The 13,951-nt window shown below is 40.6% G+C and overlaps 1 protein-coding gene across 1 annotated transcript in view; it reads right to left on the bottom strand.

Moving 5' to 3' along the window:
* NEB (nebulin) overlaps nt 1-13,951 on the bottom strand; it is a 217,375-nt gene that overhangs the window by 69,526 nt on the left and 133,898 nt on the right. Inside the window, exons 88-104 of the mRNA XM_017523188.2 lie at nt 12,002-12,106; nt 11,584-11,895; nt 10,741-10,845; nt 10,090-10,188; nt 9,794-9,895; nt 9,549-9,656; nt 8,644-8,955; nt 7,194-7,298; nt 6,978-7,082; nt 6,221-6,325; nt 5,011-5,118; nt 4,794-4,907; nt 3,837-4,034; nt 3,331-3,435; nt 2,556-2,660; nt 2,352-2,456; nt 1,939-2,046 (exon numbers count right to left, since the gene is read on the bottom strand). Coding sequence (XP_017378677.1) covers nt 1,939-2,046; nt 2,352-2,456; nt 2,556-2,660; nt 3,331-3,435; nt 3,837-4,034; nt 4,794-4,907; nt 5,011-5,118; nt 6,221-6,325; nt 6,978-7,082; nt 7,194-7,298; nt 8,644-8,955; nt 9,549-9,656; nt 9,794-9,895; nt 10,090-10,188; nt 10,741-10,845; nt 11,584-11,895; nt 12,002-12,106 — 2,301 coding nt within the window. The remainder of the gene's footprint in view (nt 1-1,938; nt 2,047-2,351; nt 2,457-2,555; nt 2,661-3,330; nt 3,436-3,836; nt 4,035-4,793; nt 4,908-5,010; nt 5,119-6,220; nt 6,326-6,977; nt 7,083-7,193; nt 7,299-8,643; nt 8,956-9,548; nt 9,657-9,793; nt 9,896-10,089; nt 10,189-10,740; nt 10,846-11,583; nt 11,896-12,001; nt 12,107-13,951) is intronic.

The raw sequence follows: 13,951 nt of genomic DNA, 5'->3' as shown, positions 1-13,951 counted from the left end.
ATTTTTCTAGGGAGAAGTGTTTAAAAACTTTATGGAAAAAAAAAAAAAACTCCTATGCCAATACTAGCACTTTTACTGTTACTACAAGCAATTCATTTTAATGAGTATGTAACTTAAAAATATTGTCTTGTGGTAATGGCTTTGTTTTTCTCACTACAATGAATACAAGATTAAAACTGTGCTCAGGAATTTCTTAGTTTTTAATAACTGAAAAGTCTGCTGCTAAGAAGACACAATCGTTGGATTTCAGTTTCTACAAGGCCTTCAAAAATACAGCGCAATCAACTTCTCTGGGATAACAATTAGTTCTTAAGCCACGTTGCCTATTAATTAGTGTTCCATGATTACATAAACCAGATTAAGACAGAGACTGAGATCCAGTCTCATAACACACGATAATAAAATAACAATTCTCCCGCAACTCAGACCTGCACCTCCGTAACAAATGAGAGTTCAAAGTATGTATTTGCATCAGAATTTCAGCAATGCCCTTCACTGACTGGAGACCAACCAAAATTTCCACCAGATTTTTCCAGAACAGAAAATCAGCTTCTTACATCTAATCTATTTCTCAGCTTCAAAGATGATGGCACTTAAAGGAACCCTTTTAAAAAAACAACAACAAAACTTTTTTTTTCCCCTAAAATAAGGTCAGAATACTTCTTTTATAGGATTAATTTCTCTATGTTTTACCTTGCTCCAAAACCAATTTGCCAAGAAGCTTGCCTCTATAATATTGTTCACGATTCAAGGAAAAAGCCTCTGTTGAGGTTTGTAAATCTTACCTATAACACTTTTCTTCCCAAATGAAAAGTTTGCTCCTTTTTGCAATCTTCCAAATAGAGTTGGGTCTGGGTAAAATCATATAACTTACTTTTTCCTCCAGGTAAAAATTAAATAACTCCATAGATTGTCTAATGAATTTTTTTTCTAAGCTGTGCATCTCTAAGCCCAGTAGAGTAGTGAAATCAATTTACTGAGTCACTAGCATTTAAATGAGTAGAACAGAATAGAAATGATCAGAGTACACTGTCTCTAGTACAGCAGTCACTATTTTTCTGTGAGACAATTATACCAGAAGAAACTCACATAAACTTCAGGGGTGTGTGTGTGTACTTAAAATAAAAAAAATTCTCACTGTGAGTCATGGTCAAAACATGTTTGAGAAATGCTAATTTAAAGTGTTATATAAAATGTTCACAATTAGGAGGTCAAGTCTCTAATTTTTTGAAAGATAACTGGGCTACAAATTACAATAAAGGTTACAGGGAATTTTACAATAAAAGGTTTTACTTTAGTGCATTAATGGATAGAGGGCATAAGACATAGAAGCATAAAGAGAGGACATACGACCTTCTACCATATTTAAACAGCTCATGAGATTTAGGGTTGGTTTGTTATACAGTTATGTTTATATCTAAGAAAAGTTCTACCTTAAAAAAGTAGGATTAACATTTTTTTAATGTTTTCTATTTCATTGCTATAAAATAATTTATATTAACTGGGCATGGAGTAATAGCAGTTATATTTACTGGTTTATTTTTGCCCTACGTCCAGGTAATTCTACGGAAAAAGTCTATTTTTGTAGGGTGTGTTATGTCTTCAGCCCATCCTTACTTCTGGCTCTAGCAGAGACTATCCGTGCAAGTCCTGTGCAGACAGGCAGCCTGAAAGGTCACATCCTGTCCTTCTTGCAAGTGCTTGTGATTCTCTCCAGGCAGCAGAGAGAGAGGCAGTGAGCACATAGACTCTAACGACTGAGCATTTGGAATTATTTCCTGGACATGCCCATGGGAGCGCTGGGGGTACTTCTGGACAACATATGAATCAGGCTGAAAGATTCTTGGAGTGGAGAGCAGGGGAGGGGAGGGGAGAGGAGGGAAGGGAAGGGAAGGGGAAGGGAGGGTGGGACAGCTGTCATGTTTTTGCTTGACTTACACGGCTGGCCAGATGCTTCTGGTTCTTGGCGTGTGTCAGGGACAAGGTGCTGGTGGGTAGGATGTAGCTGGTGGCTTTCACTCTATCCCAGGCCTCCTTATACAGGTTCTGCAGGAATTAAAGACCTTCTTGTGAATATGGGGAATGCATTCTGGTTAGCTTCTGAGTAGCAGGTTTTCCTTCTGTTTCTGTCCTCCTCACACACTCCCTACTGACTCCCAGGACTCCTCTTTAATTTGGGGCTTATTTAATTGTGCATACTAGAATTTCATGAGGTAAAGTAGGATCAAAGGTCCAGGAAAAAACCATAGAAAAGCCTTTGGGGATAGAGTCTCCATCCCATTTATTCTCTTACTGTCTCGGAAGGGGGAAAGGTGGCTCATATATAAGAGGGAAAAAAAAACTCAACTCACACTGCTGTACAGATTCTTCAGGTTTCTGGTTCTGTCAGAATCCACTGTCTCCAGAACTGTTGTGTATTTGTCCTTAATCTGATGATAATTTTCTTTATATTTCACCTATAGACAAGGAATAACAGGTTATTCACCTCTGTTGTTTGAAAATATGTAAAGACAAGAAACAGTTTGTCCCAGGAAGGGAAGTATAGGAAGACGCACCTCACTGGCATTAATGCCACTCTGAACAGCAGTCACATAGAGGGGCGTGTCTGTGACCAGATTATAGTTTTGTAGATTTTCTTTACCTGCCGCTGTATATTGTAGCTGTGAAGAAAAACAAAAGTCACCACAAATGGTAACATACAGGTGTGTCCTCAGCTTTAGCTGCTTGTGCCAACTTAGCTGTGCCTTTCTTTTTTTCTGGATTGCAGCTTTAATCCTAACAAACAAGCTGTCATTCTAGAGTCCCGCAGACTTTGTGTAGCTGCCAGAATGAACAGTTTCACTTGACCAAGACTGGGGTCAAGACTGTGGCCATTTTGTTGCCTTTTCCATGCCTATCTTCCACCCCGACAGCAGCCCCTCACTTTTAACATTCTATTATATCTGCCCCATCAGGGCTGAACCATGTGCTGAAAAATTTTCCAGATAGTGATTTTTTCCTGTAGTCAAAGGACGCCTTTGCATTCTACTCTCTGTAAGTTAACCTGATCAACTAAAGTACAGATGCTTGAGAGTAGCTCACTACGAAACACCTCCCACATAAACTTCCGGTTATCAATGTTCACTGCCTTAAACTGCAGGAGAGACTCATATGGGAAGATCCAGCCCCAAAGCAGGCCACTAGAAGAGGTCTGACCGGGAGAGGAGGGGCTTCGGTCAGTCAGAGCCTACACTGTCACAGCAGCTTTCTTAGCCTGGCCATCAGTCCACTGACACCACCATGGATTCTGATGACCCTTGGAGGGCCAGTCCTTCTAGAAAGGTGGCTCACCTGACTCTGAAGGTCATATGCTTTCTTGGCATGGAGGATTTGGGGTGTATCCCAAACGTAGCAACCAATGCCTTTCAACCAATTCAGGTCATCTTTATATACATTCTGCAAGAAAGAGAGAACAGTGAAATGTGGAAGGTATTCTGAATTTACAACTGAGCATTTGATAATTTCCTATCAGTCGTTGGCTGTGCTTATTGCTTAGAGGACATAGGGTACGCCTTTCACCAGCTGGAAGGTCTTTAATTCCCAAGCCTAAAGAAGCTGGAGCTCAATATCGAAGTCTGAGTCTAGTGTTAAAACAATCAAATATTTCACATATATGTCCTATGGCTTCGGATGGATTCTTAACACCAAAAGGTGCTTACTCATGCCACTTTGTGTTGAGAAGTAACACGATTTATGAATACAGGGACAAGGGGAACATGGCAGCTGGGGTTGGGGGCGTGGCCAAGACAGAGTCATGGAAGCTATAGCTAAGTCAAGCTGCAGAAGGGACATCATACATCACTCAAGATCTCCTGGGCGTTTCGGACGCGTATAACATTAGGTTCTTCTGGAAGAGATGTCCACTGGTGGAAATAGTGTCGATACTCCAGGTCACTGAGGATGTATTGGCACTTTTTAGCCAGCACATGATTCATCATATCGTTGGGGATATGAACATTTGCTTTCGTATCCTCATAATGTTTTCTGTAGTTCAACTAATATATTTTAATGACAAAAATAAGAAAGGGACTTAAATGTAAATTATTCAGATCAATCTCTTTTAGATCCTTATTTCCCATATAGATCAGTATCTCTAGAATAAACTAAGGTTAAAAAACCATACTTTAATATATTCTTGTTCTTTTGAAATTTCCCATCCTCCCCCCACCCCACGTTTTTTTTGAGACAGAGTCCTGCTCTGTTACCCAGGCTGGAGTGTAGTGGTGTGATCTCCATTCACTGAAATCTCTGCCTCCCAGGTTCAAACAATTCTCATGCCTCAGCATCCCGAGTAGCTGGAATTACAGGTGTGTGCCACCACGCCCAGCTGATTTTTGCATTTTTGGTAGAGATGGGGTTTCACTGTGTTGGCCAGGCCAGTCTCAAACTCCTGACCTCTGGTGATCTGCCTGCCTCAGCCTCCCAAAGTGCTGGAATTACAGGCGTGAGCCACTGCGCCTGGCCTGAAATTTCCCATCCTTTTATAACACAGGGTAAATAGTCACCTTGTTGATTTTCCCTTTTCCCAACACAAAGCAGTCACAGTATTTAATAGTGGGGAGAAAGTGGCAGGGAGAAAACACACAGCCACCAAGAGTCCACAGGCTGACTGGCGGGGGAGAGGAGAAGCTCAGGAAGGACTCTATGCCACTCCATTTCCCAACTAACCTGAACCAAGGGCAAGTTATAAACAGGGAGACATGACAGCCCCCTTACGGGGCACAAATCCCCTGTTAAAGTGGACATTTGCTTACCACACTCCTCATCTTTTGGAAATCCAGACAGTGAACCACACCAGGGAATTCACCGATCACTTTTCCAGCCAGGTAGTGACCTTTCTGCTTCTCATATGTCTCTTTGTATTTAAGCTGTAAAGTGGGTTCAACAGTGAGAATCGCTGGAGTTTTCTAACCAGTCCCTTGATCCCCAATAAAGACTCCCAAACTTAGGAGAGGAAAAGGTCATACTGACCTCACTGTTCACCAGATCGGCATGCTTGGCTCCAACGATGGGAATGTAGCGCTCGTCCAGGGTGTAGCCATAGGCCTTGGTGCCCTCCCACGCCCCTTTATACAGGATCTAGAACAAAGAAATATGTGGCAACAAAAGTTTGCATCCCATTTATTTCAGATGCCACTAAGACAATGGGTCAAATTAAGGTGAAACATGTATGTTCAAGGCAAGGCTGAAATCTTTATCTATAGCCGTTAGTGTGGCTAACTAGAACAGGGAAATTATTTGGTTTATTGCAAATTAAATTTACAGACTCTAGGTATTTTAATTTTTATGTTTTTTTTTTTTGTTTTTTGAGATGGAATCTTGCTCTCTCACCCAGACTGGAGTGCAGTGGCATGAACTCAGCTCACTGCAACCTCTGCTTCCTGGGTTCAAGAGATTCTCCTGTCTCAGCCTCTGGAGTAGCTGGGAATACAGGTGCATGCCACCATGCCCAGATAATTTTTGTATTTTTCATAAAGATGGGATTTCACCATGTTAGCCAGACTGGACTCTAACTCCTGACCTCAGGTAATCCATCCACCTCGGCCTCCCAGAGTGCTGGGATTAGAGGCGTGACTCACTATGCCCAGCCAACTCTAGGCATTTTATAAGAGTTGATTATATTTGCGATCCTAGTAAAAGTGACAAGAAATTTGCACACAGGGAGATAACTGGCAAAGATTCTTTCCCATTGGGTGCACACGTGCACACAATCGTCCTCCTTTAAATTAGTTGAATGAAATTTTGGAGGGCAAGTTTTCCTCTTGTTGGCTGGAGATGCTGGTGCATGATTGCTAAAGAGGGACCAGCCTTTTCTCCCTTTTCTCTGTTGATAGGTGCTCAATCATACGTGTACACAGAGCACTTGTTAGATTATTATTCTATCAGTTTAAGTCTGTTCCTTGCCTGCGCTCACTTGCGTGGGCTCCTGAAGGGCTTGTCTCATTGAGCTTTAGGCTCTCAGTGCCTCCCGAAGTGCCTGGCACATCACAGGAGCTCCAGCCAAATAAACGCCATTTGCCTCGAATAACATGGTACTTCTAATAAACAAGACTAAGAGCAATGGGAATATAAATAACGGGTTGCCTTATAAGTTCAGCAGTTCATAAAATCACCAAGAATATGAATGCAACAAGAGCTTAAAATTAGAAGTTGAGTGGTTACTACATAAAAGAGAACTTACAGTACTGTAGAGTTTTCCCATGTCTTTGGAGTGGGAGATATGTGGTGTGTCTGGTGAAAACGTATACTTGCCCTTCGCTTTGTTAAATGTTTCTTTGTATTTTACCTAAGGAGAGAAAACAAAAGCAAACCTTTTATTACTAGAAATGTATATTAAATTTTCAAAAGATTACCTAGAAATATAATCAGTCCACGTTTAGAGATTAAAATTGACCAACTGGTTGAATTTTAGTCCATTTTAACTAAAACAACAGAATAATTTGGATAGGCGTATAGACAGCCAAAAATGGATACAATTTGCCACCCACTAGATTTTTTTTTGAGACGGGGTTTTGCTCTTGTTGCCCAGGCTGTAGTGTAATGGCATGATCTCAGCTCTCTGCAACCTCCGCTTCTCAGGTTTAAATGATTCTCCTGCCTCAGCCTCCCGAGTATCTGGGATTACAGGCATGTGCCACCATGCCCAGCTTATTTTTTCTATTTTTAGTAGAGACAGGGTTTCTCCACATTGGTCAGGCTGGTCTCGGAACACCCGACCTCAGGTAATCCACCTACCTTGGCCTCTCAGAATGCTGGGATTACAGGCATGAGCCACTGTGCCCAGCCTACTAGTGACTTTTAAGACAACCCCAAAGATGATAATTTACCACCTCCTTTTTTTTTTTTTTACAAGCAATTATCTAAAGTTAAACTTATCCACTCAATAATACAATGAACTCCACAGTTTATGCACTTAAGCATACACAAAGGAAACTTACATCACTTTGATTGACAGAATTAATCTTGGCTAAAACAATCTCTGGAGGATCCACCACACTTGTAAAGTTAGGATAGTTGTCAAGGGCATTTTTCTTATATTTTATCTGTAAAGAAACGGAGACAATTAAGACAGGTTTACCACTACAGATTATCTACCCCCACATGGCAGGTAGCAGGGCAGGCATTAGGTTAGAAGGAGAACAGGCTTTGCATACCTGATTGACCATTTCCTGGTTCTTAGTAACCCTCACATGGTCCACAGAATCCAGGGGAATCCAGCCAATGCCTCGGAGCCACTCCAGGTCAGCTTTGTAGACATTCTGAGAGCAGGAAGAGAAACATAATGGAGGAATAAATGACTGGGACACACGCTTACAGATGGCAGATTACATTTTTTTTTTTTCCAGAAGCTTTTCAAGGATTTCTCTCTAGTAGTTGTCTCATTCATGCAATAGTGATTTCACCTGAGCAGTATTTCTTGTGGCTATGACTGTGCAAGAGGCACTATGCTTGGTGCTTTGATGAATAAATATGAAGAAGGAGTTTTAGGAGTCAAGATACGTCATTTATAAAGCAGGAAGTACTGTTAGATCAAGTGCTCTAATGCTATTGGAGTTGAGGGGAAGGGGCTGTTATTTTCTGCTATTGTCATAAGAAAAGGCTTACCAAGGAGCTTGTACTTTTAGATGGATTTGGTACATTTAGTCATGTAGGAGTATGCAGGTAAATGAGGTAAACTACACAAGTAAATGTTCACGTATTGGGAAGGGGGAGGCATCTCCGGGGTCCTAGTCAAACCTATTTTTGCCCTTACCGTTTCCAGCACCTAGATTCTCCCAGCCTATCCCACACAAAAATAAGAGGAGTTGCTATTCTGATTAAAGTTCCACAACGGCTATTTTGCTGCAGCAACCAGTGAGGTGGGATGTTCAAGTTCAACATCTATGCTGCAGCAGTCTTTGACTTCCGGCTTCCCTTTTATTAATGATGAGAGGACCCAGGTAGCATTAGCTTCACTGGGCACCTGGGCAGCTAAGTTGATGCTGCAAGTTGCTGTGCCACACAAACAGAAGGCTGGTGGCCTGAATCAAGCACGATCTCAATTCAGTCTTCAGTGGGAGGTGGCTTATGTCATATTCTCTACCCTAGCTTTACCAAAGCTCTGCATGAGGCATACTGGGTCCTCATGCAGCTTAATCAGTATTTTCTCTTTTGCTTTGGGGACAACTTCATAAATGCCTTGAGGAATGAGATGCTTAGCAAAGCAGGAATAGGGCATGTTTAGGTCTTTAACTGTGCTATCATCCAATATTGTTAAAACCTCAACTCAGTCTCGGTTCCCACTAAAGCAAATTATTATTTTCAATCAGCTGACACTTTTCCATGTGAATGTAAGTGAGGAGTTGCTGATGGCCAAAATGGTACAAAAGCAGATTAAAAAAAAGGTTGATTGAAAGTTATTCAGAAATGCAGTCAGTGGGCAAATCTATCAATCCGTCACTGCTCCTGATCTTTCTCTATTTCATATCCAGCCTCAATTCCCTTCAGGAATAAATTAAATATCTGTGGCTTCAAATTTCAAGCACTGGTGGATCTGGGATGTTGCTCCTCATTCTTAGAATGTACCATGCACTTCTAGATAATGAAGAAACTAAAATCACTTACATCGCTCTGTAGGTCATAGGCCTTTCTTGCCTGAATAACATCGTTCTGGTCAGGATGACACGTCCATTGGTGCAAGTAATTACGGTAATCAATATCACTGACAAGGCTCTGCCCCTCCTTGGCAGCCAAGACTGACACCATGTCAGCAGGTATATTGATTTTGGCCTTTGTTTTGTGATAGTCCTCTTTGTATAGTCTCTCATTCTGAATCTGGCCTGCATGCTCAAACCAAACCAGCTTAGGATCATCTCTCATTGTCGGGACGCCAACATAATGACCTTTTTGCTTCACGTGCTCAGCTTTGTATTTCAGCTGGTGAGAAGAGCAATATAAATTCCATCAGTTTTGACAAGCACACAAGGCAGAGGGGGCTTGACCATCTACTCAGGGATATCAGCAAATTCCGCCCCCTCCCCCGCCAAGCTTTTTGTTTGACACCCACCCCCCACCCTGAGAACAAATAATAGAAAGCAAATAAATCCATGTGAAGACACAGCTATTTAAAAATAGAAAAATATTTTGCTGAGATTGAGACAGTCCTAAAAATAATAAAAATAAATTTTTAAAAATAAATAAAAATAGAAAAAAAATACACTTGTTCTCTGATTGTTGATTTTTATTCAAAGGCCTAAAGATTTTAGGGAAGGCAGAGAATATAAGAAAAAGTGAAGAATCTGAACAGTTGCTTTTAAAGAAGCCAAGCAGGGGTAAAGAAAGAAGAAAGCCTAAAGCTCATGGAAGAAGGGCCAGTAAGGAGCAGGTCCTCCAACCATCACCAAGCCTGGCCAGCTCTGCCACATTGAAACTGGACACCTGTAAGGTACTATCTCTGCCTTCAGCATAACTAGAATTCCTGTGAACAAGGTCCCACTTTTGCAAAATGCACTCCCATCAGGATAAATTACCTCACTCTGAACGTCACCAGAGTGATGGGCATGAACGAATGGCACAGCATCTGGAGGCAAAATGTAACCTGTGGCTTTCTGTCTCTCCCAGCCTTCCTTGTAGAGATGCTGAAAGACAGAGTGACAACAAAGGGTTAAAATGAGAAGTCAGAAGGGAGGGGTACGTTGTGTGCATAATTATCCTACAGTTCTATTAAGGCCTTCCACTCCTACCCAAATACTAGGCGTCCGGGTGACACCCATACCTGATCCAGTATCCTAGCAGCCTCCTGGGCCGTGTGCAGCAGGGGGGTTTCTGTGAGAGTGTACTTTGATTTGGTGGCGTTCCAGTCTTTTCGGTATTTAATCTAAAAAAAAAAAAATGAGAGGCAAGGGGGCAAGTTACTTGCTGGTAAGAAAACATTGTGTTGTCCAAGCAATCGTTAGCATACATCATTTCATTGATTAAAATCCGTATTTCAGAAGATCGCATGCTGAGTGTAAGTAGGTGGAAAAGCTTTGGAAGCATCATTGTGAGATTTTCAAACAGCCATATTCTTACATCATCGAGGATCTCGCCACTTTGTTTTGCTGTCACATAATCAACTCTGTCATCCACAGGAGTAAAGTTGAGAGTTTCTATTTTGGTACGATATTTTTTCTACGGGAAAGAAAGCATCTTTTAGATAGTTGTAATTCCTGGATGTGTGTGAGCTGAGAAACACACACTAAATTTAGGGTCTTTCTCTACTAGAAACATACAGTGCCACATTTGAATGGCATCTTCTTGGGAATTTGGCTTTCTTTTTAGCATTTTATTTTTTAAACAAACGTGTTGGCTTCTTATGCCTCCCACAGATTTTAAAGTAGGAAGTTTGCTTAGTTCTCAAAGTTATATAATGTATAATTATGTGTATCATAATATACATTTTTCCAATGGAACAGTCTTTTCCCAAGTATATTGCTATTGCTCACAAAGGGATTTTTCCATTTATACAATCCCAAGTATTGGTGAGTATGCTGGATATTATATTATGGATGTGGTCCCACAATGTCATAGGGACAGTACATTTTCAAAAACATATATGTCTGGTTTAAATTACAGCAATAGAAATGGTTAAAATTGCTGACATTAGATGACTACGTTTTAGTTTGTGTATTTTGTTATTTTCTTGGGAAGTGTACCGAATGTCAGGGTAAAATCTTGGAATACCTCACTGAAGATGTCTGCAGCATGTTTGGCGTGATTGACGGACACAGAGTCGTTTGGCATCCACCCAATTCCACGCAACCACTCCAAGTCAGCCTTGTAAACATTCTGTGAAAACAAGGCCAGAATGAATTCAGCAACCCTGGTCATGTGGTCCTAGTTAGCCTACCCATTGGTCTGATGAAGAAAAATACAATGTAAATGCTGTATAAGCCAAGGAGGACATACTCAAGCAGCCACACAGGTAATGTAAGAAAATTAACTAGGTGGCCAGGCAGTGTGACAAACTAGCGCATATATTTTTATTTAAAGGGGGTTATCCTCAATTCCATTCTGGTTATTGTTACTAAAGGATAATTCAGAGCTGAGTCGTCTGAATTTTCAAGAGAAATGTACCAAATGTACATTCTGTACACAAAAGTTTTTGGATTTTAAAAACTTGGCAACTTAATCACTTGAACCTGAGAGGCATGTATTTCAAACGTATCAATTAAAAAAGCATGCTTGTGCCTACAACCTGTCCATGGACTGTCCGTGGGCTGCTAATATTTTACTGGCTATAAGCCTCTATTACTATCTAAATTCTACAGAAAGAATATTTTCACAGTTTTCTTTAACTGATACAATTAAGACCTGTATTCACACTACCGTTACTTTCCTGATATAAAGTCTAGGTCCTTCTTGGATTTGATGATTTTGGCACCATACTAGAAGATCTCACTAATACTAAATTCTTGGTGATACAAAGTTGCAAAATGATGACAGAGGGTTTAGTGTCATAAATTCTCTGGGAGTCATGGCCAAATGAGAAAAGAGTTCATTTATCCCCAGATGCAGCCCACTCACGTCGCTCTGCAGCTCGTAGGCCTTCTTGGCCTGAATCACATCATTCTGGTCGGGCATGCAGGTCCACTGGTGCAGGTAATTGCGGTAATCCACATCACTGACCAGAGCCTGGGAATTTTTCGAGTGCAGGATGGAAAGCATGTCTGCGGGGCTTTGGATCTTGGCCTTCCATTTGGCCCAGTCCAGCCGGTACTCTCGTTCATTCTGGAGCTTGTCAGCTATGAGGGCCCAGCGGATCTTGTTGTCATCCCTGGCTGTGAGGGTGCCCACGTAGTGTCCCTTCTGCTTCTCATGGTCAAGCTTATATTTATACTGGAGATGCAAAAATAAAGCAGATGGGTCACAGCATGTCCTTTTGATATACCTAGGGCAATGGCTAAAAAAAAAAAAAATTGAGAAGTTAAAAAAGGCCACTCACGTCACTGGCAATCTCCCTGGAGGCCTTGGCAGCCTGGATGGGGATGGCATCCAGCCGGACATCACAGCCTGCCTTCACTTCATCCCAGCCCTCACGGTAAAGTTTCTGAAAAGGAGAAAAATAAGGTATCATCCTAGATTCAAATTTACCAATACCTTCAATGGCTCAAGTGAAATTAATATCACAGGGGCACAGTTTTGAAGCCAAAGGACTGGAGTCTTGAACTTCTGGTCTCAAGTGATTCACACTCCCTGGACTCCCAAAGTGTTGGGATTATAGGCATGAGCCACCATGCCCAGCCATTATATACACACATACATGTATATATAAATATTAACTAACAACAACAAATAATGCTGGGCCTAAGACCCAATTTTTTTCAGCTACTAATAACTTTGAGAACATGGGAAAATTTCTTAACTTTTAAAAATCTCTATTTACGACCTGATAAAAACAAAATAACAATATCCTACCCATATAGTGAGTGTGAAGATTAAATGAGTTATTTTAACATGAATTTGCTTTGTTACCCATAAAATCAAAAACAAATATTCTGCTGACATTGTGCTTTCTAAATCATGGCAGCAGTTTTAAATTGTGGATTTAATCAAGATTGCAGTAATGGTGATACACGTGTAAAGAAAATGTCTTTACAGTTTGGTTAGCATTCACATGGGTTGTTTGATTTCTTCCACAATGGAAGTCATTCTCATTAATATCTAAATAAAGTTAATAATTTTACTTTTAGCATAGTTTTGAATATTGGTCTTGCTCATATAATATCACTGGTAGGGTTCTGGTGTTTTCAGCTGAGAAATTTATCATGCAAGGGAGCATATGAGACTTTCCAGATTTCTCCTGCCACAGGTGCCTATGGATTGAGTGGGAAGAGGAGTCTATGCTGCAATGAAGAACTGACTAACCCTTGATCCAGCCTCTTGACAAGAATGCACTGCACCATGATATTAAGATCTGGTCCAAAAGAGAAAATATATCAGTGCCTTAAAATTGTATTTTCTTCTTAAACATTGGAAAAAATTGGTCCCCAAGTGGCTCATTACAGTAGAATTTATAGAGCTGTTTGGCACATGGTGAGGAATCTTTGCTGGCAGTCTCCTTCTCTCAGAAAGACTTTTTATTCCTTTGAAAGGATGCAAAGTTCCAAGCCTTGGCAAATTGCACTAAGGTGGTATCCTCCTTCTGAGGTCACACTATTCTACACACAAGCAACCTCTGTGATCCATGAAGAGGGCATCTTCCTTGAACTTTCTTGAATTGTGTAGCCAGCCATGTAACTGCTTGTACTAATAGGCTTTTTTTCTTTTTTCCAGCTGATTCTCTTGCCATTTTAAGGCTTAAAATGATTTCTTCTGCAAATAATGATAATTTGGCCTCTTTCTTTCCAATATTTATCTTCTGTTCTTACTCTTAAATAATTATATTAGCATCAATGAGAGGCTTACTCACTTGGCCAAAACTTTCAGGAAATGTTAAATAATGATGACATTAGGGGCATCCTTGTTTTAATCCTGATATGAATGAGAGTTTGCTCACTGAGTGGGCCTTTGATTTGAGGTTTATTTTTCAGTCATGTCAAGAAAATATTTATTCTTTCTTAACTGAAATTTTATTTAAAAAAATAAGAGTGGGTATTGGATTTTGTCAGATGCCATTTAAATTTAATAAAATGAGCTTTTTCTGCTTGTTCTATGGCACTATTAGGTCTCTGAATAGGGGGCCCTCTTGGCATTCCTGCATGAACCCCAGTTGACTTTATCATATCATTTGAATGTAATGCTGAATTTGATTTGTTAATATTTTATTTAAGATATCCCCCATAATTACTGGTCTACAATTTAAATTTTATTTATTTATTTATTTGAGACAGGGTCTTGCTGTGTCACCCAGGCTGGAATGCAGTGTCATGATTATGGCCCACTGCAGCCTCTA

This window comes from Cebus imitator, unplaced genomic scaffold, assembly GCF_001604975.1.
Source record: "Cebus imitator isolate Cc_AM_T3 unplaced genomic scaffold, Cebus_imitator-1.0 Scaffold27, whole genome shotgun sequence".
NCBI classification, from domain to species: Eukaryota; Metazoa; Chordata; class Mammalia; order Primates; family Cebidae; genus Cebus; species Cebus imitator.
Note: the sequence above shows the minus strand (reverse complement) of the source record. Positions and strands in the feature narration are given on the sequence as shown.